General features: G+C 35.3%; 1 protein-coding gene across 2 annotated transcripts; it reads left to right on the top strand.

Moving 5' to 3' along the window:
* The first annotated feature begins 619 nt into the window (after positions 1–619).
* Positions 620–23,046, top strand: tial1 (TIA1 cytotoxic granule-associated RNA binding protein-like 1). Of its 2 annotated transcripts, XM_041267646.1 has the most exons (13): positions 620–977; positions 3,283–3,379; positions 8,252–8,401; positions 9,421–9,475; positions 11,163–11,250; positions 14,382–14,457; positions 16,345–16,453; positions 16,602–16,697; positions 17,440–17,524; positions 17,775–17,898; positions 18,291–18,430; positions 21,060–21,098; positions 21,213–23,046. In XM_041267646.1, the coding sequence occupies exons 1-13, from the start codon at positions 796–798 to the stop codon at positions 21,331–21,333; spliced, it is 1,362 nt and encodes a 453-aa protein (XP_041123580.1). In that variant the 5' UTR covers positions 620–795; the 3' UTR covers positions 21,334–23,046. The 2 variants fall into 2 exon arrangements, with proteins under 2 accessions (XP_041123580.1, XP_041123581.1); XM_041267647.1 differs by lacking the exon at positions 21,060–21,098 and having other exon boundaries at positions 622–977.
* The last annotated feature ends 1,068 nt before the right edge of the window (positions 23,047–24,114 follow it).

Here is a 24,114-nt window from a genome sequence, read left to right as displayed (position 1 = left end):
ATTTTATACAGTGCCTTTCATACGCAAATACCACAAAGGGCTCAGCAAATGAGAAAGGACAGATAAAAAATAACAATACAATCATAAAAATGTACAGATAATACCAAGGTAAACAATATTAAAAACAAGAAATATCATAACAGCTAACAAAATTTTAAAAAATCTACAAAAATGCCAATTTAAATAAATGAGGGGTTTTTTTTTGTGTTCACCAGAACGAGTCCTAGTATACTCTGCAAATATACAAGAATACAGTAAACTACATGACGAGTAGTTTTCAATTTACAGTAACTGTCAACGAAAATTGTTTTTTATGCCAGTATGGTACTAGTACTTCGTGTGCGGTGCTATCCGGTAATATGTAGCACACATTACAGGATACAATGTTTCTCGCTTTTGGTTTATTGTTACTTCACCATCACCAAGAATCATTGCGAACAACCCCGAACACCTTCATCAACATCCCATAATACACACGGTAAACTTTCACCTCGTGCCCGTGCATGTCAAGCCTGTTGGTAGTTGTAGTTTCTATCTGCTTCAGTCGTATCAATGACGGGTCACAACGCGGAACGCCCAAACTACAACTTCCGTCAACCCAACAGAGTCGTTCGCACATAAAATAACAGGTGAGACTTGGCTGTTCCCATTTTTTTTTTATCAACGGTAACCCAAGAATCGCCAACTCGTGACAAAATAACTGATACATTTTTTCGATTATTTTACACCTAAAACGTTAACATTTGTATTTGGTGACTTGTCATACATTTCCGTTCCTAATTTGTGGCCTGGAGAATGGCAATGCGCATGTGCAGCCCCGGGTTTCCTGACTCGCCGGTTTCCGCCATTTTCTACCTTTTACCAGAGAAAGAAATTCAGCGGAGTCAGTTTGTACAGCACCAAAATACACAGGGGTTGCACAGTAATAACAGGCCGATATCGCAGAACATGGATGACGACAGCTACCCCAAGACCCTGTAAGTATCGAATAGAGATTCCAGTTGTGTTTTAATAACTTTGTTGTACTTTGATATCGACAGAGCCACCCCCACACCTAGACAACTATGATGAAGAGGCATCGATAAGACTCGAGCTACATCTGGAATAGTCACACACGCACAGATGGCCAAGTGGCATACTTGCAGATTATTCAGGGTTGAAAAGTGTTATATTTGTTTATGTTTTATGTTTAACATTTTACTACATTCGTTTTAATGGTATTTGAGTAGGTAGTCCGTGTTGTCTTGTTCACCACCAAGGCTCTGTACGCCGTTCGATACAGTTGTATTTATTGTGTTGCAATGCTTTAGATTTTCATTTAAATAAATTGCGCTTGTTTTATTTTTTAAACAATTGATATAGATTTAGTTTTTTTTTTTTTTGGCTTCTCGGGGTAGTTCGTTTTAACTGTGGGAGTTTTGCTAAATGCATGGCTTTCTACCCGGTTGTATCTTTTACTATATAATATTTTGTTTAGATTTTGTCCTATTTACAGTTTTAGGATTTGTGTCATTTCTTTAGTTAAGGGTTCCCACCAACGAAACGTGTCAATAACGACCCAATAACACGGAAATCAAAAGTGTTAAAAACTGCTGTGAGGTAGCAAGTTATGTGCTGTAGTGTAACTGCGTCTTGTCGGACAGGACAAAGCAGTGTTTTTTGAGGTTTGTGTCACAGTATTCACTGTGTATTCCTGTACTTGTAAAATGCTGATGATACAGCAATAGAAAACCAATGGGGACTAGTTTTAAAATATAGGAGCTTGTTGCGCCATTTGTGCGTTTTGTTGTTGCACAACTTGACCATACATACCCGTTATGGACAGAGCCTTGAGTTTATAGCGGGCAGTTTATAACAACATTTAGAAACAAAATAAGCAGTAGGTTATCTTCAATTTTGAACATTTTGTTTACTGTAGAACTACAACCACCACGTATAATATAACTTGCTGTTTGTACAGCAGCTGTACCTGGACTTGTACGATATTTTTCAGACAATACAGGACACGCATTTATGTTGGACATGTTAAGGGATGTTAGTTTCATTTCCTTTGCTTCTCTGTGCTTCGCTTTTGAGACAGTTCTGTAGCTAGGTTGTTTAACCAACTATTAAGTGGAATTCCTGTGCGAGGAAAGGACATTTTCTACATAAAGTGCAGGGTATGCTTCACAACTCTGAGGGTCATTTTTTGAGGCAGATGTGTAAAATAAGTGAATTGGTTAATCATCCTGTCACACCAAGGACAGTTGGACGAATCCTACACTACACTAGCAACATACTGATTCCCTGATATAATCATGCTGTCACGAATCAGACGCTATGATTTTTTAATTGGTTGACAAAAATCTTAGGTATATGACAATACACACCAGAAACAACACAGGAGTTGCGGCAGGTTTGAAAACTGCCAGATCAATACAACTGTTTAAAATTGCTGTTGACAAAACTACGATCAAAACGGGTATATGATGTGGAAATTTTAAGTGTCTTCTCTGACGGTATTTCAACTTATGACAATAAATCGTAGATACTAGGGATATCCCGTTCCTTCAAAAACAGACTCGCATATATTATCTTTCATCTCTATCTTTGTATAGTTCTGGGTATTTATACATAGCAATTATGATTTTTTTTTTCCTCCGTCATGTTGGAAATTGCTTCACTAACCTGGTGGACTACGCACATTGAAGCTGTTCTCTGATTGCTCAATGCCCTAGTTGCCGTGCGACAAATCGCAAAAAGTACGATCCAATCCTATTTATTTCGCGTCGCCAGTCGTGTCAACCTATACTTAAGTTATAAGTTTGGGTTCTGTTCATTTTGTGGCATCCGTGCAGTTTTGCGTGCCGCATCGCATCTGGTGGGTACATACAAAGAAAGTTTAAAACCATTGTTTGTATTCTTTACTCTAACATGCGGTATTGTAACTTTATTGGATTACTTTGACCTATCTTTTTGGAGGTTGGGGTAGGACTAGATGTTATTGTCTAGCAATCTAAATCGATAATTACTGCTTGTCATTGGGCAAACTGTGTTGTCTAACCACTGCTCAAAATAGAGCTTTATATTCAGTGTAGTTACATTTAGAGTATTTCATTTTAACAGGTAGCTTTTAGTAGGTAGCTGTAGAGGAAAACACTACATATTCCTGCAAACTGGGAAGGAAATGGTATGTTAGATGTAAAATAAATACATATTTACACTGTTTAAAATAATACACGTTTCTGCACATCCTTGCAATTAATGATTATTTCTGACCTGTTTTTTTCTTTTGATTTGTAGCTATGTAGGTAACCTGTCCAGAGACGTGACAGAAGTCTTAATCCTTCAGTTATTTAGTCAGATTGGACCATGCAAGAGCTGTAAAATGATTACAGAGGTAAGAATTGCGCAATCTGTACACAATTACTACCTTATATTATTAGACACACATTGGTTGGGTCTGTTGGTTGGTTCATCATGATAAGTTTGTTTTGCTCCTTAGCTAGATCTAATTTGACTGCATTTCAGTTTAAGAAGTGTGTTTTTTTTATTTTTATTTTTTTTACATTGCATGTAACAATCTCAGTGAGGCAGAGCAACTAGACCAAGAAATAAATGTCTTATTCATAATTTGGGGCCTGAATGTGCAAATCCATCACTTTGTAAAGGGCTTGTTACTTCAACCGCAGCATCTGGGCTGATTTCAATAAGACTCGATTCTTAGAACACCTGCCACGAGAAACCAAGAGCCAATGAAATAAGTTCCTTTGGTAACACAACCAATAGTAAGACACTAACATAACAGTACTCTGCAGACTGTGGAAAGACACAACATAGGCTGAAAAAATAACAATTAATGTCCACAAAGTAACTCGATAGATATGTTGTATAAATCAAATATTGCAATTTTACACTGTTAATAAAATTTGTAAAATTGATGAACCGGATATACCTGGAAGTTAATTTTAAAAATAAAAAGAAAGATCTTAGCTCAAAGTTTTCTTTAAAACCACGCATGCTAAAAATGGTAGTTCACATAGATAACAAGATTACTTACTGATAAATAAGAAATTGCCTTAGATTTGGAATGTGAAAGGAAGGGGATTTTTTTCTTTTTAGTGTTGCCAAAATAATAAAAGCTATCATTCTATATACAGTATTTACAACAATTCATAGCTGACTGTGTTTATTTCCCTGAAAAACGATTATATTTAAAGAATCTTACACAGCCATAATGAAGAACTGTGGTAATACAATGCTTTGTAGTTGTAGAAAAACATGAAATGGTTGTTTTAGGTGAAGGGGAATCTAGTGTAGAACAACAGTAGGTGTGTATTGGCTTTGTCTACAAATAGGCAGAGGTGTACATTTCAGTTAATAGCAGTGTAAAAGGAGCTAATGACTTGGTATGTTTTTGGTACACTAGGAAGAGAATTTACTCACGTTCTTAAATGAGCTTAAAGAACTGTTTTCTCAAGGCATCCTTTTTTCTACACTTAAGCTTAACCTTTTTTTAGAGACACTAGTCCATACAATGGGTTAAGCATTCAAAGCAAATCCTGGGAACAAAGGAATAGTATTCACTAGAGCTGTGCATCAGTAGGGTCTTCACAATATGATATTTATCATGATACAGTAAATTAAATGTGACGCATACAAATTACACTGTTACAAAGTGTTAGATTTAAAGCAGGTTTTGGTCAAATAAGATTCACAACCTGCTTTTGGTTTTCTGAAAAAAAAAAAAAAATTAAAACAATTACAAATATTGTAAATAATAATAAAATACATCTATATCATTGCACAGTTTTTGGAAACAAATGGTTTAGAAAACAGTATTTATCAGTTTTTAGCAAAAAAATCAGAATCTGACAGGTTTAAAAAAAGAGTTCTCTTAATGGAGATGTATTTTAAACTAATACAGCAGCTAAATGCTCGCCTGTCTGGCTCTTGTGTGACCTCTTGTTTTATGTGGCAGTATAATTCAGGAATACCGCTAGCTGTTCCATTAGACAAGGACTGGTAAGAAATGTGTACCTTGGCTCCTAGGTTTGTATGTATAAGGGATGAGTCAGAATATTCAAATATGTTAAATAAAATTACTACTTGAGCACTTTGATCAAGTTTGAATACTCATTCATTTCTAAAACAAATGGAAAAATGTGCAAGCTTTGCACAGTATTTTTGAGAGAGGAGGAAATTAAGTGTTCAGCCTCTGCAGTTGTCACCATGCTGATCATTGACATGGAGGTGGGCGCCCTTCATTACGTAGGTCTGTTATTGGCCAAGAGTACATGAGAAATGAAAATGACATCTAAAAACATAAATAAATAAAGAGCAATGCATGGAACTATTTTTGAAAGTTAAACGAGACCACCATGCACTGTAATCTCTGCAGTATTTCCTATTGTAAATCAACAAGTTAAATGCTCACTCATATAAAATGCAAGCACCCATCTGCTACCTTGGAAGAAAACACAGAATGTAGCAAAAAAAAAATCAAACCAGCATTTCATGTTTTGATGTGCGCAGTGTTTTTTTTTTGTTAACTTTGGATTTTAAGCCTTTGTTGTTTGAGTTCTGCAGTCATTGGTCTCCTAGTGATATCTGCTTGATTCCAGAATCTGACCTTTTTTTTTTAATGTTATGGAATCAGCAAGTACTACAGTATATCTTGTTTGTGTTATTTACCATATTACAGCATAGATTTTATTGAACAAATATTTTGTTGTGTTAGTAAGCTGTTGTGGGTTTTTATACGAATGCAGTTAAGTTTTAAGGTCCTTTTTATGAAGTTCTGTGTTTTTATAGTTAAAACCCCTCTTGTTTATTATTTCTTCTAGTGTAAATCATTTTTTGCTGTGAATAGATTAGATGCCTTAGATGTTTTTTCGCTGTTACTGTTGATGTATTTATCTATTCATCCCTATGTGTGGTTGCTACTAATACATACTAAGGATTTGTCACCTATGAGTAATTGAGGTTGAATTACAGGTATTTGATACTTTTATTCTTGGTATATCCAAATGTCTTATTTGAAATTTCCACCCCTAGTATATATTAGATACTGTAGGGACACAAATGAAACGCACTAGGGAGTGGTAATACTTTTTAGTGCTTACAGATGCTTTTAGATAGTTTTGAATGGTTGATTCCAGTGTAGGTTATACCTAGTGTGCAGTAGATGTTGTCAAACCTGCATTGGCTGTGGTATGATGATGAAGAGGATCCTGCATCATCAGTCCAATGGCATAGTTTAAAAATAGATTTGTGTCTCCTGAGTACTGGTACTTGATTCTTTCCTCATTGTTTAGACACAAGCCCTTGTTGCAAAAAAAAAATCTGGTAAGGCTACGCTGTTAATTTTAAACATGCCATCACACAGGCTGAATTTCACTCTGTTGATTTCCATCATTAAATTAACTGATGAACAATAACCTGCCTCTGCTAAGCACTCCAGTTCACTTCCAACGTCTTTGACAAAGTTCTTTACACAGCGGTTGAAAAGTTGGTGCGAGGCAGTACTTGATAATACATTTTATTTTTGTATTTCAATGTAGTCACATTCTATTTTTATTTATTTATTTATTTGTATGCCATCTCATTACATTTTTTTTTAATCTGTGTCAAGTACCAGAAAAATCACAGTTGACCATGTGAATTAAGGAATTGTCACACCTAGTATTCAGGGGGCCCAACTTTGGCCTGATTAACTTAACTCCAGAGTAGACTTCCCTACATAACTCAGAAATCTGTCTGAAATCTTGATGAACTTCTATGATGTCAAAGGAGGCTATATCTATAGGTAGCTAGAGGTTGAGTTATATAGTTATCTGCTTGCTTTAGTGCAATCTTACAAAACTTTTTTGCTGCATTTCATCATTTACAAGGTATAATGGTTTTTAAAGCATTACAGCAAGCTTAGAACACAATTCAGAACTGCACAGTGAATCTGCAATTAAGGAAGGGTGAGTTATAGGCTAACTGACTGCATGTGCCTAATAATAAAAATGTATCCTTTTCAAAATAGCATATTTTGGGCAGAAAAGAAGTCCAAAGGACGTGGCTTATTTCTACAAAGAAATGCCAGTATTGAGGAAAATGAATCCTGACTAATGCATGACCACATGTTTTCCTTCAAATTACTGGCGAGTTGACCTTGTTTAGTAATTTAAAACAAGTTTTTGTTTCAAGTTAATTTATTGACCCAAACTCTTGATGTTAGGCAGGTTAATGTAGTGTGCGTGGTACGGGTGCGGGCGCAGGAAGTGGGGGGAGAGAGATTAGTCATGTGTAACCCATAAAATATATTTTTATTCTGCTTTCAGTGAGCAAAAGATTGATTTCCCCAGTGGCTAACAACTCCACAAACTTTGGAAATTGTTACATATAACTAAACCCAGTGCAGGCATATGCGTCAATTGACTAGTAATCACACCCTACCTGAAAGGTGACAAATTCAGCCCGAAATATCTGTAGGCTAGGAGTGCATGATACAAGTTTGGAGAAGACTGCTGCAAAATCAAAGCAGTTATGGTGCATGTACAGATGGACGGACGAACAGACATGATCAGCATGTAAAGGTCCACACCCTCACAATATGTATAGTATGTCTGATTTAACCAACACATGCTTTTGAGGGTTAACTGCAGTTTCTGGCATTTTGTATCTCTGAACTGTCCGTAACTTTCTGCAAAGATATTTTGTAAGCTGATTATCATGCAAAATATATTAATTGATATGCATTGGGATTGAAAACACACTATTTTAAAATGGCCCTTGAGTTTTCTTTGCTCTTGTTTCTTGTCCACCTTTGGCTGTTTTGCACATTTGTGAATGTTTAATTTGAAGGTGAGGTTCAAAACAAGAGGCCTTCTGTGTTAAAAGCTTAATCAATAAATTAAGCACAAATATAGAAGCATAAGGTGAATTTACAGAGTAAACTATAATAATGATTCCCTTTGTATGTATATTAGCAAACAACTGAGTATACAACTCCTAACTATCTGCTGCCTCAGATAGTAGCATGCATGCATAACTGTCTGGCTCAGTGATCCAGTGGTCAGTACGTTTTCAAGAGAGGATGAAGGCCATGTTAAGGAAAAATCTAGGAAACAGTCACAAACGAACATGTTATATGCTGGTGTAAAATGAACATGATTGTTGGGGACTTAAATATGTTTATGACTAAGCATAGCTGTAATTTGAAATATTACATGTTAAGCTCAATAATGTGCAATAATATCCTTTCCTGGCTTTTTTTTCTCAGCAACCAGATAGCAGAAGGGTCAACGCTTCTGTTGGATTTTCTGTTTTGCAGCAAACAAGTAATGATCCCTATTGCTTTGTGGAGTTCTACGAACACAGGGATGCTGCTGCTGCACTGGCAGCAATGAATGGCAGGAAGATAATGGGAAAGGTAAACACTGCTCCTCTGTTTTGCATTTCTTGCATTTAAATGCTTGGTTTACTGTTTAGTAAGTGAAGATACTGAAAATGCACATCAGATCCCTCAAGCAGTGGAAGAACTGTGGTCTCCTGCAAATGTATGGGTTTCTAAGGAGAGAGCATGTGGTTAAGCATGTGACACGGACCATTAAGGAAGTAGAGGGAGCAAGGTGGAATAAAATAGATTCCATTCTTTGTGTCATTACTGACTCGGGGTTTTTTACAGCACCTTCTTGCACTGGGATATGCTATTTCACGAAGTGGTTTTGTGTGTTCAGTTTTAGCTAATGACCCTTTATTATAATTTGAGGCATATGACTGTCTTGCATAGTTTTTTTTTTTTTATATATAGCACTTGGAAGGAAAATGACTTGGGATCACACGTGGTGTAATCAAGTTATCCAGTGATTTTTTTTTCTGTAAAAATATTGCTCCAATCACATAGAAACTGTATCTATAGATTGTTCATGTGAATTAAGTTTTTTTGAGATACATGGCATCTTATTATTTTTTTTGTAATATAGATATAAACAGCTTAATATCTGTAGGTTTAATTTGGGATGCTAGTTTCATATTTTCAGTGTTCGGGGAGAGGGGTTCGGTTTGGTGGAGTTTTAACCATTGGCCATGTCATTGCTACAGATTGTGTTCCTTTTTACTTCACATTTACCAACTGGTACATCGGAGCTGTTTTCCTGTTACAGTACTACCCTGGAAAGCTTTGTTTTTTAAAAAAAAATTACTTTCTGATTTTAGACCAGTGGGTCTAAAATACACCAGCTCCCCAGAAATAGAGGGTTTATACACTTGTATCCCAAGATATGATGCTCATTTAGTAGTTACAAAAATAACTTTGGAAGGCTAATTGGTAAATGTCCTCAGTATGTTTGAAAGCTTACAAAAAGTTGGCTTCAGCTTATGAATACTATGTATTGATTTTAAACCGATTCTAATGATAAAATGTCACTTTTTAAAATGTATTTTTTATAGGAGGTCAAGGTAAATTGGGCAACAACTCCAAGTAGCCAGAAGAAAGACACATCCAGTAAGTTTCACATTCTGTTTCTCAAAGGAAAAGAAAACTAGGGGTTTAGAGGAACTGAGTGACAGTGTTGACATTTATCATCCTGTATCGAGCCACTCCTTTTAATTTCAAGTATGAAATAGATATATTTATTGCAAGAGGTTATGTTGTGAATGCAAGATGTCTTGTAGGCACATCTTTCAAAGTGGAAGAGAAGGAGCAAGGAACCAAAAGTAGGTTTGATATAGCCTTCCTGTGTGTTGCAGTGTGGTTAGTATTAACAAGTACCAAATGCTGATGTTTGTTATTGCTTGAAATGTAATTCAGGAAATAGGATATGGGAGTTCCTTTGGTATCTTTCTTTAACAGTAATTTGCCATGTTGTGGTGTGTGTAGTTTATTTTAATTAGAAAAAAATACAAATATTTAAGCTTACTATTTCAAAACTGTTTTTCCTATTTTTTTTAATTAAAAAAAAAAAAAAAAAAAAAAAAAACATTCAGTTTACCAGTAGTCTTTGTTTTGTATGTCCATTTGGGTATGAAGTGTATTTTACCCATTTTGTTTTGTGTCCCCTTTCAGTTGTTGCTCATTTTAATTTATTGTTTCATCTTTTTTTGACTCAGTCAGTTCCTGTACCTTTCCCCGTTCTCTCTTTGTAAGTTCTTCTTTTTTTCTTTCTGTAAGAAAGATATTTAATTGTCATTTTTTTTTCCTCTTGTTTGAAAGCTGGGCTTGGATAACTCTTATGTTTTCTTTTTGTAATAGTTTCATTAGGGAAACTTAAGTTTTGTGGTGTTGATGTAGAACATACTAAGAACTTTATAAAGACTTGGACATTGTTGAAGTACACTGTAAAAACAACATAGCTTAAACTACTGTCCCATATCTAGCAATCCTGAGCATAACTGACTTCATCGGTGTCTGTTTTACTGTTCTACAATATAAAGGCCATGCGTTTCATAATGCTGTGCTAAAATATTTTTTATAGTCAATCACTCTGGGTTCTAACATCTATGGCTAGTTCTGCAGCAGAGAGTTTTCCATTATAGTCCTGTGAGAATTATAATTGTGGCATAGTCCAATTTATTATTATTTTCTCTTTCAGGCACCAATGACTTTGAACACAAATATAATCTATTGACCAGATTAAGGGGGTTTGACATTTATTGATGTATTGATCGTGAAATATTAATTTAAAATGCCACCTGTTTTAAATTTAACAGGTCTGTTAAATCTGCTAAACTGGCTGCACAGTAAGTTCAATTTGCTCCTGCAGGAATGTCATTTCTCATAAGGTTTCATTTGGAAACTGTAGATACACTGTTACAGTTGGCTATACGTTTCACCACTGCTTGTTAAGTGTTGTCTGTTGTGGTGTCCTGTCTTTTTTTCTAGCATTGACGTCACTGTGTGAAACTTTGAATATGTTTCCTGTAAGTGCAAGCTGTGTTATTGTGAAACTACCTTCTTTCAGACTGAAACTATATGGTGACACGTTTACCTGTGTGCTGTGCAGATATACTGATAGAAATTTCCCTTTTTGTACATGCAAATTCAATTGATGGACTGTTGTCATTATTCCATACAGGTGAATTATAATGACCAGATGAATCTTATTTCTGGACATGAATGTTGAATAGCAAAATGTAGTTTTGTTTGATTACTTTTTAAACCTAATTTTCGTCCTTTATTTTTCCTGTTTCAGGTCATTTCCATGTATTTGTGGGAGATTTGAGCCCAGAGATAACTACAGAAGATATCAAAGCTGCTTTTGCTCCCTTTGGTAAAATCTCGTAAGTGTACAATTTTAAAAGCACTAATCTTCTGTGATATCAAACACTGTTTTTACAGAATGGTAACTTTAATTAAAATGCACTTTTTTTCCAATTATGTTTTTTATAATAAGATATAAATTGAAGAACAAAAGAGTTTATTTGTCTTATTCTGTTATCTAGTCACTTATCATCCCTAACTTCTTTTTATACAGAATTATTTTAATCTTTGTTTGGTTTTTACATTCAACCATGTACCCTATGTATGATAGTCAGTTTTCCCCCCTCCCCTCAAAGTTCTGCTTTTGCATTTTAATTTGAGCAGCTATAGTGATGAAGTAGCATATGTCCAAATATGGTGGTGGAGATACATTTTTTTATTGGGCTGAGTGCGCAGTCTAGTTAATGAGTTGACCTGTACATGAAGGTGTAGACTGAGCTACAGACCAGACCAGAAGTAAAATAAATAAAAACTATCTCCACCAAAGCTTAAGTTCAAATGGACTCATCAAAAGAAACCATGCACCTATATTATATTTATCTAGCTACCAGAATGACCAACCTCTAGAGAAAATCTTGGACTCTAGTCTTTGTTGTGGTTTATAATTTAGCTGCAAAAATACAACAAAGTAGTGGAAGAGAAATGTAGAAATAAATATTTAGAAAATGCTTGCGAGTCACACAGTACAATACACAAATGGTTGGTAATCTGAATAGTGTGTTCCTTTTCTGTACATTGTGAAGATCAATGGTTTTGTTTGCCAGCGTAGCCTTGACAGTCGTGCATTGCCCCGAAGTACTGTTGGAATAATGTTGTACAGAATAAGAGTAACAAACGCATTAGCCGTTTGCACTGTACTGACTTCCAGCATGTCGTGTCTGCTCTGTTCTCAAAAGCACTGGCTTTAATTAAGTTAAGTTATTATTGCCCATCTTCAGGACTTGAATAGAATCATTTTAAATAGGCTTTAAGGAACTAAAGGCTGTGTCTCTTACAGGGACTATACATTTTAGGATGGGCAAAGTCAGGCTGTAAGTAAAATAACCTTTAATGTTTTACTAGGTGGGGTGGACCTTTTGACTTCGAGTAATTTGTGATTAAGTTGTTGTTAAGCCTCTATTCTAAACAAGCCCTAGGCTGCCCCATCCAAACGTAATGGAATACTTTTGAGGACTCCCCAGTTATGCAACAGTAACTAAGTTTTAATACACTATTTTGTATTGCATTATAATTATGGCTCTGCTGTCCTTATAATAGCTTTTAGATGGTGCCAAACTAATGGTGATGAAGATGGTTTTGATCAGAAGTTATGATACGTTTTAAAAGCTGCTATTCAGGATATAGCTACCCTGTATCATTATACATTTTTCCAGCAACAGTTGTTTTTTGAAAGAAACAGTTTTATATATGAAACACCCTGGAATACATAGTCCCTTTTGAGGCACATTACTGAGTGTGCGTACAAACTTCATCTACCATCTCTTGTGTTTACCTTTCTAACCACTCCCATCCTCCCCTTTTTGATTTATTTTCAATGGACCACAATTAGCTTTTTGATTAATGCTTTGTTTAGTTTTGAATTTGAATATGGTAAGTAGTTTTGAAATGTAAAAAAAAAAAAAGTAATTTAATGTATACTGAGCATCAAAAGAAACGTATCACTTATATTTGAGCATCAAAAGAAACGTTTCACTTATTTGTATAAAATTCACTAGATGTGATTGAAAAATGACACTCTATTTTAGAGCAGGTGCAGTGACTTTTTATTGTGCTGATTAACAATTGATATCACAAAGATGCTGCAAAATGATCTGTCGATCTTGGGCAGGTGTGACTCTTGGTGCTGTATGCAAGTACCCATGACAGCGAGCCACAGTACGCTGCCCTGGTCCAGCTTCCATCGGGCCGATTGTACCAACGCGCTGTTCTCTTGACAGACGTGGCATATTGGTTTTTCTGTGATTTTTTTCTTTATTACTTTTATTCAGGCTTGCAGTTCAACAGCTGAAATCACTCCATATACAGTGTCAAATCAACTATCTCACTAATTAGGTGGTTAAGTGCATATTCTTCAGTCATAGTCATTCCAGCGTGTCATAATCAAGGATGAATGTTCGAGTGATTTAAAAAGAAACCAAAAACATTTTCTTCAATGTCCTTTTGTATACCTTATTTTTTTCGAAAAAATGTTATAATAGTGAAGTTTCTTTTGATGCTTGGTATAGAAAGCAACTAAACCCTTCAGCTTTTCTTAGTTCTGAGTCGCAACTAAAAGTAATAGCATTCTGGTTATTTTACAGAATTGCTCATAATGGACAGGATCTTGAAGGCTAACTGCAAGGAACTGTGCACACTGGAAACTCAGTTGTAGATTTTTTTTTCTCATTTCTATTTTCTTATTATATTTATATAAATTAATATCTTAACATTTTTGTATTCAGTGTAGTTTTTTCAAGGTATTTCCAGTCTTTTTTTTTTTACGTTTTAGTAAAGCTTATCTGTGTACATTTGTTGTTTCGTACTGGTGTGCTTATTGGTATTGTTGATAGTTTTTATTCTCCTTTCCTAAATTTCTGAATGTCAATTTTTCGAAATTTACAGCTGCCCAAACTCCGTAATGATGGTAAAGAATTGACCAGGAAAAATAAAGAAATCTGTTAACAGGCGATGTATGCCTTTTTAATTCCTATTTTTTTCTCTTTTCTCAATTTAATGTATTCTTATTTGTATCGGTAGACAGAATACCAATAGCTGAATTATATGAATGCATGGTACACAGAGTAAGAAATATTGATTTACTTCATAAAAACCTTGACCCTAGTCAGTAGAATATTAGACGGTAGACTATTAACTGATAAAAACACCATATGTGGTAAAGATCTAAATTACTATTAAGTGTATTTATTAGAATGACTTTTTGGCTAAGTGTAGGTTGCATGTTTACATTTATATTTCAACTTCATTTTGCTTACCAGTTGAACAAGCTGTTGGCAAATTAAATACTAGTTTTTAAGGGGTAATTTTTTTTTTTAATAAAAAAAACCCAAAACGAATCTATTCTTTCAGTACAGTGTGTGTGGTTCCTTTTTTATTTTTAACTTCAGTTGGCAAGCATCCAGGCATCTGACAAGTTTGTCACCTCTTTTTGCAGGGATGCTCGTGTTGTGAAGGATATGACAACAGGGAAATCAAAGGGCTATGGATTTGTGTCTTTCTACAACAAACTGGTAAGCCCCCCAATCTGGGTCAGCAACTGAATGGCCTGGCCCTCAACAGGTGAATGTTTGTCAAACAAGTTAATGGTTAATTGAGCGCAAGGATATTGTTTAACTTTGCTGATCATTACTTTTAATGTGTGCTTCTGTTTTTCAATTGGAATGTGAATGGAAGCATTAGTGACACAAAAAAACGGTTTTAAAAGCACAAGAAAGGGTCTCCTAATGAGTAATTTTGAAAACTAATCCATTAGGCTTTCCTAAGAACAAACAAAGGAATATGAGCAATAAAATAGGAGAGTACCACATTAAACCTCATTGTGTGTGATTGTGGTAGACTTGCATGATTGATTCTTTCTTTAATTAGTTCATCCCTTTGTTGCCACATGTTAGTTATTAGTATTATATATTAGTTATTATACAGTTAGATTTTTTTTTTTTTCAGGACCAAGCATTTCAGTGTGATGCTCCCCCGGAGCAGGTGTTTTTTGGCTGTAGTTGACTCTCCCTGTAAAAATTCACTAAAAATCTGTTTATTACGGTAGCATCTTGCAAATGGTGTCCTTTTTTCGGAGCATTCTGGGGAACATTTTAAAGTACTTTCATTTGTTATTTTAAGTTAAGTAATTATGTATTCTGCTTAGAGATAAATGTATAAAAAATGTTGTTCTATGGCCCAAGGGACTTCACAATTCCTGAAAGGTTTCTTGAAAAATATTGATGTTTGGGCAAATTACAAAACGTTGTTTCACCTGAGTGATTGCAATGACCTAATACACTTTTATTCTCGTGGTCTTTGTAAGCAATAATGGACACTACTCCTTTTTTCTCAAATAAATATTTTTAAATGAATTACGCATTTCATTATCAGTAATAAAATAAATGTACACAATACATTTAGTTAATGAAATAGTATATGCTTATATCTACTAATTTGTTGATATTTATAAATGTTCCAAAAACATATTAAAACACGAGACAAAATAAATGTTCTAATATAATGTCAAATACATCAGATTTACAGTTTGTTTCCCATTTTTTATTAGCTCTAAACAAGTTTCTGTGATGTTTTGTTTCTGCTTTTGTCTCTTCCTGGCTGCTGTGAACAGTCTCCGCCCTTTAGACACTAAATGCCCCTCAGTGACGTCACACAAAAATAAAGTCAGTCCCGCCGCTATCACTGATGTGTGTTTCAAGCCTGTACTGCAAAGTACGGTGGCCCTGTAAGTCATCAAAACAAAGTGCTTTTCTTACCGTGTTTACACGATCTTGGTCCTAGAAGCCCACTTCAGTATGATTGTTAACACGATCCCGGTCCTTAAAGGGTTAAGCCTATTGATTTATTTTAAGCAGACTTGGATTTATAATTAACACCTAAACTTAAGTGACTGCTAATTGTACACACTGCAAAGTACCTCTGAGCTAACAAGAAGGGTTTAAAACAGATCTAACATAATGCAATCACTATCTGTTAATAAAACCATACATGTCTAAAATATACTTCCCTTGGCTGACCATATCCATTGTTAACAGCTTTGATAGTCATGTTTTTAAATGCAGGTGGAGGTATTAATCTATCAGATGATTTAAACCATATCCTTCCCTTGGTGCTTATAGTTTATTGTACTACTATGACTTTATTTATTTCCCCAAAATCCCAACCCACACGGAAGTAAGGATGTGGCTTGAACTTGAGCGAATGACTCGGATTGAATTCATTAAGTGGTGCACAAATGTGAATCCCTTCCACAATTAATAAACTAGTGTAATGCATTTTCATGTTATTTTTACAGTTAACTGCTCTTATTTTTTAGTATATTCAAGTACCTTTTGAGATGTGAATCCTGTCCTCCCCCCTACTATCAACTACAAAGGTTCACTAACATGTTCCATTTACAGGATGCAGAAAATGCAATTGTACACATGGGTGGACAGTGGTTAGGAGGTCGACAGATTCGGACTAACTGGGCCACTCGCAAGCCACCCGCACCAAAGAATGTCCAAGAAAGTAAGTAACCTTGTCTTTTTAAAAGGATTACAGGTGCTGTATGTGGACCGGTACTGCAGTTATGGTTGGACTGCTTGTTTTATGTAGTCAGTTGGAGCTAATAATAAAATCCAATCTAACCATGTATATTTGTGTTGCTAATATATAGACAGCTCTAAGCAATTGAGATTTGAAGATGTTGTGAATCAGTCGAGCCCCCAGAATTGCACTGTCTACTGTGGAGGCATTCAGTCAGGATTAACAGGTATGTATTGCTTTCAAATAGCCTTCGGCCCAATCGGTAATTACCATTGATCTGGTACAGGGAAATTTCAGTATCACATTTCCAATTGATTTATTTATATATAGTTCACATTTATTTTGTAGATATACTTCTAGGGTTCATATGCTAGTCTAGAAAAATGCCAAACTGATTTCCAGAGCTTGTAAATGCTTGAAAAACCATGTTTCCGTTATGACAGTCTTAAGTCTGGAATTTTACTAGTATCACAACATCATGGAATTTTGATGTTGAGTGTATGAACCCTGTACTTCGTTTGTTCGTGTGTATTGTGTGAAAGTATTGAATCCTGTTTTTACTTTGCTTTTATATGTGTGATTACATGACCAACAAGTATAATTTAACCAAAATATTATAATACCAGAGAGAGACATCCTGTAATTCCATGTCAAGTTACAGCTTGCTTGCTGGTCAATCTTTAGACAGTTGGATCAGTTATTTCCTTTTCAGTCATTCAGAGATCATGATGTCATTGATTTAATCTTACAATGGATTTTAGAAGCTGAAGCAGATTATAACATGCATTGTCAACACTTGCCCAGTCATTGCAAACAAGATTTATTATTATTATTATTACTATTATTATTTATTTTTTTGGTGTACAATAGGGTCCAGTGTTCTTGATGTTAACTTTTGTGCAGAGGTGTTTTTTTTGTTCGTCTGCTTAATGTTGTACTTTCCATGTTTGTTTTTCTTTTGTGTATAGAGCAACTAATGCGTCAGACTTTCTCACCATTTGGACAAATAATGGAAATCCGAGTTTTCCCTGAAAAAGGGTATTCATTTATCAGGTAAGTTATAAGGCTGGGTAATCTTATGATATTCCAGACTAAAATCTGTTTTGCATAACGAAATACATTAATAGCCTATGATTTATTGCCTGTGATTTATTGGTAACAGTACCACTGTTCTGCTTGTTTTGTCTTTATTACGAGCATACATTTATCTTACTACACATCATGTGAAGTAGTTTGTCTGCTGCTCAAATTTTACTAGCTCTTTAAATTTCTCAATTACACTGTATTATATTATGTTTTGCAGGTTTTCCTCGCATGAAAGTGCAGCCCATGCCATTGTGTCGGTTAACGGGACGAGCATTGAAGGCCACATTGTTAAGTGTTATTGGGGTAAAGAGTCACCTGACATGGCAAAAAACTTTCCACAGGTAGGGCAAGACTTCAGACTAACACAACTACTTTTACATTTAGTTCTCGGGATGACTTAACACATTAAAACTCAAATACTTTTTAGTAGTACCAGAAAGACCCAATTGGTTTGGATGGCTTAAAAATAAGACCAGATAAGTAAATATAGAATTCTGGTACTCTATAAAGACAATTTGCTAGAATTAACGTATGCTTTCTAAGTGTTTAATCAAAGTTTATTGTATACCTTTTAGGTCTATCAATTAATTGCACCTGCACTTCCACTATTCCAAGTAGATTAACTATAGACCCTTTTTATTCACTTTGCTACGATGTGTATCTCTTGTATTGGCATTTCGGGACTTGTTCTATCCATTCTAAGTGTAATCAAACTTAATCTTTGCCCATTTAGATGGAGTATGGCCAGTGGGGGCAGTGGAGTCAGATGTATGGAAACCCACAACAATATGGACAGTACATGGCTAATGGCTGGCAGATGCAATCTTATGGCATGTATGGCCAGGCATGGAATCAGCAAGGCTTTGGTGTTGAGTAAGTAATCCTAGATGTCTCGTATTTTTTGTTATTAGATCAGTGTAGCCAAAGTTAAGTGTTATGTTGGATTATATAAAGCTGTCTGAATGACCTTGCTTTGATCCACTAGCACAATCTCAATTGGACAATCTCTACTTTATCTTTCCACATTACTGTCAAGAAAGATGCAGAAATTAAAGGATTACACCAGTCTGGATTTAGTTATTTGGCCTGCCAGAAAGGTGTAACACTTTAGTGTTCCAGTTATACCACAGGCTGTTAAGTTTTAAAAGTGACGCATGATGTAGATACATTGTTATGTTGTCTGCATGTATTTAGCAATGGTGTGTGTGTCTCTCTCTCTCTCTCTCTCTCTCTCTCTCTCTCTCTCTCTCTCTCTCTCTCTCTCTCTCTCTCTCTCTCTCTCTCTCTCTCTCTCTATATATATATATATATATATATATATATATATATATATATATATAAAATGTACAGTGCATTCATTTTATTTAGGTAAAGTATAAGAAATAGCTTACTTGAAGCATTGTTACAACACACAAACAGTTTGATTAGAGAGCCATTTATAACTCATGCTTTATTATAGCACAGCGTAGTGGAAACTGTCCATCTCCGGAATACCTGAGTTTATCAAATGTTAACTTTTTTAGAAGGATATAGAAATTTGTGAAAAATACACTTTACTTAGCTTGGCCTTGGATTTAAAAACAACCTGAATAGAAAATCTCAAGCTGGGAAACTGTTGTGGGTTAGGCACTGTAATTTATAGCAAAATGTAAAGGGATGCTATATTCCAAAAACAAATCAAGGCCAAGGTCATTTCAAATTGTCTGACAGCTTTGTGTTGCTCAGAAGCTGGGGAAATGTGGAGCCACTACTTTCTGAACTTTACTTGCAGTCTCCCCTTTCCATCTGGGTGTGTATGTAATTAAATCACTGGTGTGTATGGAAGTGCTTCTTAATATGGTTTACAAATCAACAGTATGGTACATGTCCCAAGTTTCAGGTTTATTCAGGGGTTGGACGTACATACGTCTCGTACTTCATAGTTTTGCATATATCTAAACTACGGTCACTAATTTTGTGCTTGCAGAAATTTGTATTAATGTCTTGTATAGTTTCTGTGCGTCACTAGGTGACCACCTAGGGCATTAACACTTTGCAGTTAATTTATTCAGCATTTGTCAGGCAATGCCACTTTATTTTCACATGCACTGTTTAAAAAAAATTTTCAGAGTAAAACCGGTTTAAAAGGCATTGAATCGCAAAAGAACACTCAGTACTGTATCTCCAGCCAAGCCCAACCCCTTCTTCACTGTATTTTTCACATACATCTTTATAGACATGCATACTGATAAGTCCTCTCCTGATCACACTTGTTATGTCCATGTTATCTCTATGGTGCATCAGGTTTTTTCCTGGCTTAATTCGGCTCCTATCGGTCTCTCTCGGCCATTGAAAGGTTTTCTCGGCTTTTTCCAGAGAAAAAATGAGATCAATGCTTTACGTCTTTTTGATGTTGAACAGGGTCTGACATCGGACTGGAAGGGGAAAATTGTAATGTTGGACCTGGTCCGACATAGGACCGTAAGGGGTTAAGCATTTTGCTCCTATTTGCAGTAAGAACTAGGCATTTATTATGAAGTTACATTTAAAACACCATTTAATATTGGTATTTCATAAACGGCAGCTAAAACTATACAGTGCCTATAGAAAGTCTACACCCCCTTTGAACTTTTTTCACATTTTGTTGTGTCAGTGCCTCAGAGTTTCGTGCATCTAAATAAGGATTTTTTTCCAGTTGTCTACACACCATACTCCACATTAAGGGTAAAAAAGTTTTTATTGAGAAATGATATATTAAATACAAAACTGAAAGATCAGTCTCCTCCTTGCTCGGTCATCCAGTTTGGAGGGATGGCCTGATCTAGGCAGGATCTTGGTGGTGCCATACACCTTCCATTTCTTAATAATCATCTTGGCCATGCTCCAAGGGATATTCAAGGTCTTTGATATTTTACCCAGCAGGGGGAACCTGCTGAATTTATCCTGAAATCATGTGAATCACTACAGTTTAACACAGGTGGAGGCCACTTAACTTGGTTTGTGATTTTGAAGGCGATTGGTTACACCTGTGCTAATTTAGGATTGCTATTACAAGGGGGGTGGACACTTGTCCAACGAAGCTATTTCAGTTTTTATTTTTAATTCATTTTCTACAAATTTCTAGAATATTTTTTTTCACTTGGAAGTTGTGGAATAGGACGTATAGATAAATGAAAAAAAAAAAACTTAATTCTAGGCTATAAGGCAACAAAAGGTGAAAATTTCAAAAGGGGTGTAGACTTTTTATAGGCACTGTATTTTTACAGATGTAAAATGTGTGTAGCTGGGACAACTAAAGAAAATTACATGCAGAAGATCCTCTTGTAGACTACGTTTGTTGCCATCAAGATATTTTTAAACCTGAAATTTCACATTTGTCTTATTGTAGCTAATGTTAAATGATAGTCAAAATGCAAACTGAGTCGGACATATAAGCAAGTCTGCACACGGTAACAAAATCCAGTGAAATAATCAGGTCTGCACCCTGTAACAAATCCACTGAAATGTAGACTCTTGTTTTCAGGGACTCGCTGTTGGCGGCGGCAGCACAGAACATATCAAGGTTACAAACAAACTTATTAAATACCCTTTGAGACAAAGCATTTAAGTTACTCCCACCCCCCACCCACCCACCCAAGCCACCCGTAACCCTGTCACTTTGTTGTTTCTTTTCCAGGCAGTCTCAATCCCCAGCCTGGGTGGGAGGTTTCGGGGCTCAGCCAGCTCAAGGACAGGGGGCCCCTGCTGTAATGCCAAACCAAGCAGGCTTTGGAATGGCTGGTTATCAAACACAGTGAGCGGGGACTTGCCATAAGTATAGTTAAGAAAAAAAAAAAAAAAAAAAAAAATGCAACCTTTAATTTGAGAATGTAAAGAGACGAGCATGTCTACACCTGGAAAGAAGTAGAATATTTATTTTAAATCTGAAAGATTTGAAACTAGCACAGCTTTGCTTTTGGTGGAGGAAACAAATGTCTCAATTTTTGTTTTGTTTTTTTTAAAGGGGGTGGGTGGGGTGGGATTTCTTTTTTTTGTTTTTCTGTGGGAGAATAAATTGTTTTCATGTGTAAGTAAGAAGAAAAAAAAAATAAAGTTGACAAAGGACTTTTTGAAATTCTTGTCTGAATTTTCACGCTACGATGCAGTAGAGCAGAAACCACAACCTAAATTGGACAATCTTTAGTTTATCATTCTCCATTGCTGGCAACAAAGATCCACATTGTAAAGGGGTTTTCAAAATATACATATATATCTCATCACTGTAAAGGGTGTTTTGCAAAAGGTAAAGTTTTATCCCGTGGACCAATTCTTGAATTATTCTTCTGGCCCTAAATGGCCTTCCACCACATCTTAACAAATTTCTAGTGTATAAAAATAAAAACTGTTAAGAATTGTTTACAGATTCACTGGCATATAGAACTGGTGAGGTGTCTATATCTTGCTTGTTCTGTGAAGTGCTTGATTGGGAACTGACTGCTAAGTTATTGTAAATCCTGTTTAGTCTGCAAGGTCAGGGATTCATATAAAAACTTGTATATCAAACTTCGATTCCCACCCCCCTTGCCCCCCAAATTTTGGAATTTCAGTGTGCTAAAATTCTGTTGTATACATGCAAGCGGTATATATAAATATATCAATATATATTTTTATTATGCTTTTACCCTAGCTATATTTACATGTATTGTTACATACTGTTTATCACCAAACCTTTTTTTCTTTTGCAACTACTTTTATACTGGTAAATCTCCTCTCTTTGATGCTGTCATGTAAATATGACTGCATAATTTCTTGCACATACATGTAACTAGGTAATTGGGGGGTGGGGGGATGTTAAGTGCTACATGTGTAAATAAACTTTGATAACTTAGTACTAATACTTTTTAAAGCATGCTTTCCCATATTGTAGCACAATTGTTGTAGTAAAATACGAACAGTAAGCTGTACAATTGTAAAGCGGTAGGTGAAGAATGTGCAACGTGTGACTGACATTTATTGGTTCTGTGTGACATAAATTAAACTATTTAAAAAGGAAGCCTGAAGCCTTAAGTTTAATTTTACAATATTTTATGCATCAACCCCCCTCCCATCAGCTTTTTTTTGTCAGAGTTTGTGACAACCATATTATTAAAAAAAAAAAAAAAAAAAAAAAAAAAAAACCTTCAAGTTATGGAATATCTTGAGCTTGAAATATTTGTTTCTTTTTTGGTCTTTAAATATATTGCCCACTGTAAAATATGATTTTTCTATGGCAATCTTGTTAAACGTGCAATCTTAAACTGTTCCTTGTGGCATTTTAAATGCATTTAAGCTGTGTGATTTCTTTTTTGAAACAGTTTGAGGGTGGTTTGCATGTTTTAAAGATAACAAACAACTGTACAAATGCTGGGTTGCTTGAGGAATGAGTGTAAATGGCTACATCATGAAGATGTTTGAATGATGAATAAACTTCAGTTATTGTATGAATTTCATTAATTCATTTAAGTCTCAATAAATTGAAATTTGGAACCAAACCCTTTTTGTTTTAATTTGTTTATTTGTGTGGGTGTCTGAACACACCATGAACATGTTCTAAAGTCTTCAAAAATATATTTTCTACATTTAATAGGTTTGTTGCATTTATAAGATCTTGGTGAGGAGTATTAGAACATTACATATTTTAGAACTATAAAAGGCCATTCGGCCCACCTATGCTTGCTCACTTGTTTAATGCAAGCTTGGTCTGTTAACACTCAGGCAACGAAAAACATAAAACCCCTAATTATTTAGTTAGTAGGGGAAATGAAACCACTGGGACTCCGTGGCTAAATGGAGCACCCTTCCTCCAAGTGACTAGTTATAGGTCTTATGATCACAGAGATGTGAAAGGGCTGCATTTTAATGGCTGTACAAATAGCAGGCAGAGGCGAAAGAAGACAGTTTAAGCATATTTATTTACAAGCAAAAAACTCAAATGTTAATCAAATGTCTTATATACACCTGTGGCTGGTCCCTGCCACACTCAGCATGTGTATTTGATAGGGATAGAATTAACCCTATCCCTGTCAAACTGGAATAACAATAAATACATTTTATACAGGGGCTTGAACTCTGTCACAAGTATCAGCAATCTTTGGCTTCTCAGTCAAACATTATCAGCATACAAATACTTTTGAAGGAATATGGAGAATACTTCATGAACATTCAGGAGTACTGTAGTTATTCCATCAACGAGGAATAACTGTCAAGTCCCTGAAGGCCACCCTCATGAAAGGACGAACATTCTGGAGTATTCTGATTACAGAAGTACAAAGCATGAAAAATACTGTTTAAACCTAAATTAAACTGCTGAACTCAGTATTACTGTAGATAATACCCTATAGAAAGTAATTTGGAACAATGGGGTTCACCCAGACATTCGTCCTTGGATAGGAATTAATAGATTTTTGTTAAGAAAACTAGAATCCCCTGATCAATTCAAATGGATTATAAACCTGAAGTCAAATGGAAGTTTGAAAAAGATCTGAATCCTTTATTTCCAGAGTCCCAACAATCAAAGTCTATTGACGCCAAGCACCAACACATTTAGCATGCAATTTCCG

This window comes from Polyodon spathula, chromosome 13 (assembly GCF_017654505.1).
Source record: "Polyodon spathula isolate WHYD16114869_AA chromosome 13, ASM1765450v1, whole genome shotgun sequence".
Taxonomy (NCBI): Eukaryota; Metazoa; Chordata; class Actinopteri; order Acipenseriformes; family Polyodontidae; genus Polyodon; species Polyodon spathula.
The sequence above is the reverse complement of the archived record's forward strand: the minus strand, read 5'-3'. Positions and strand labels throughout refer to the sequence as shown.

Excerpts from the sequence above, each read along its gene's own strand:
- tial1 (XM_041267646.1), top strand. The coding sequence starts at position 796 with ATGGCAATGCGCATGTGCAGCCCCGGGTTTCCTGACTCGCCGGTTTCC. Across the intron at positions 14,458-16,344 it reads TGTCTTTCTACAACAAACTG|GATGCAGAAAATGCAATTGT; the intron begins GTAAGCCCCCCA and ends TTCCATTTACAG. Across the intron at positions 17,899-18,290 it reads TGGCAAAAAACTTTCCACAG|ATGGAGTATGGCCAGTGGGG; the intron begins GTAGGGCAAGAC and ends TTGCCCATTTAG.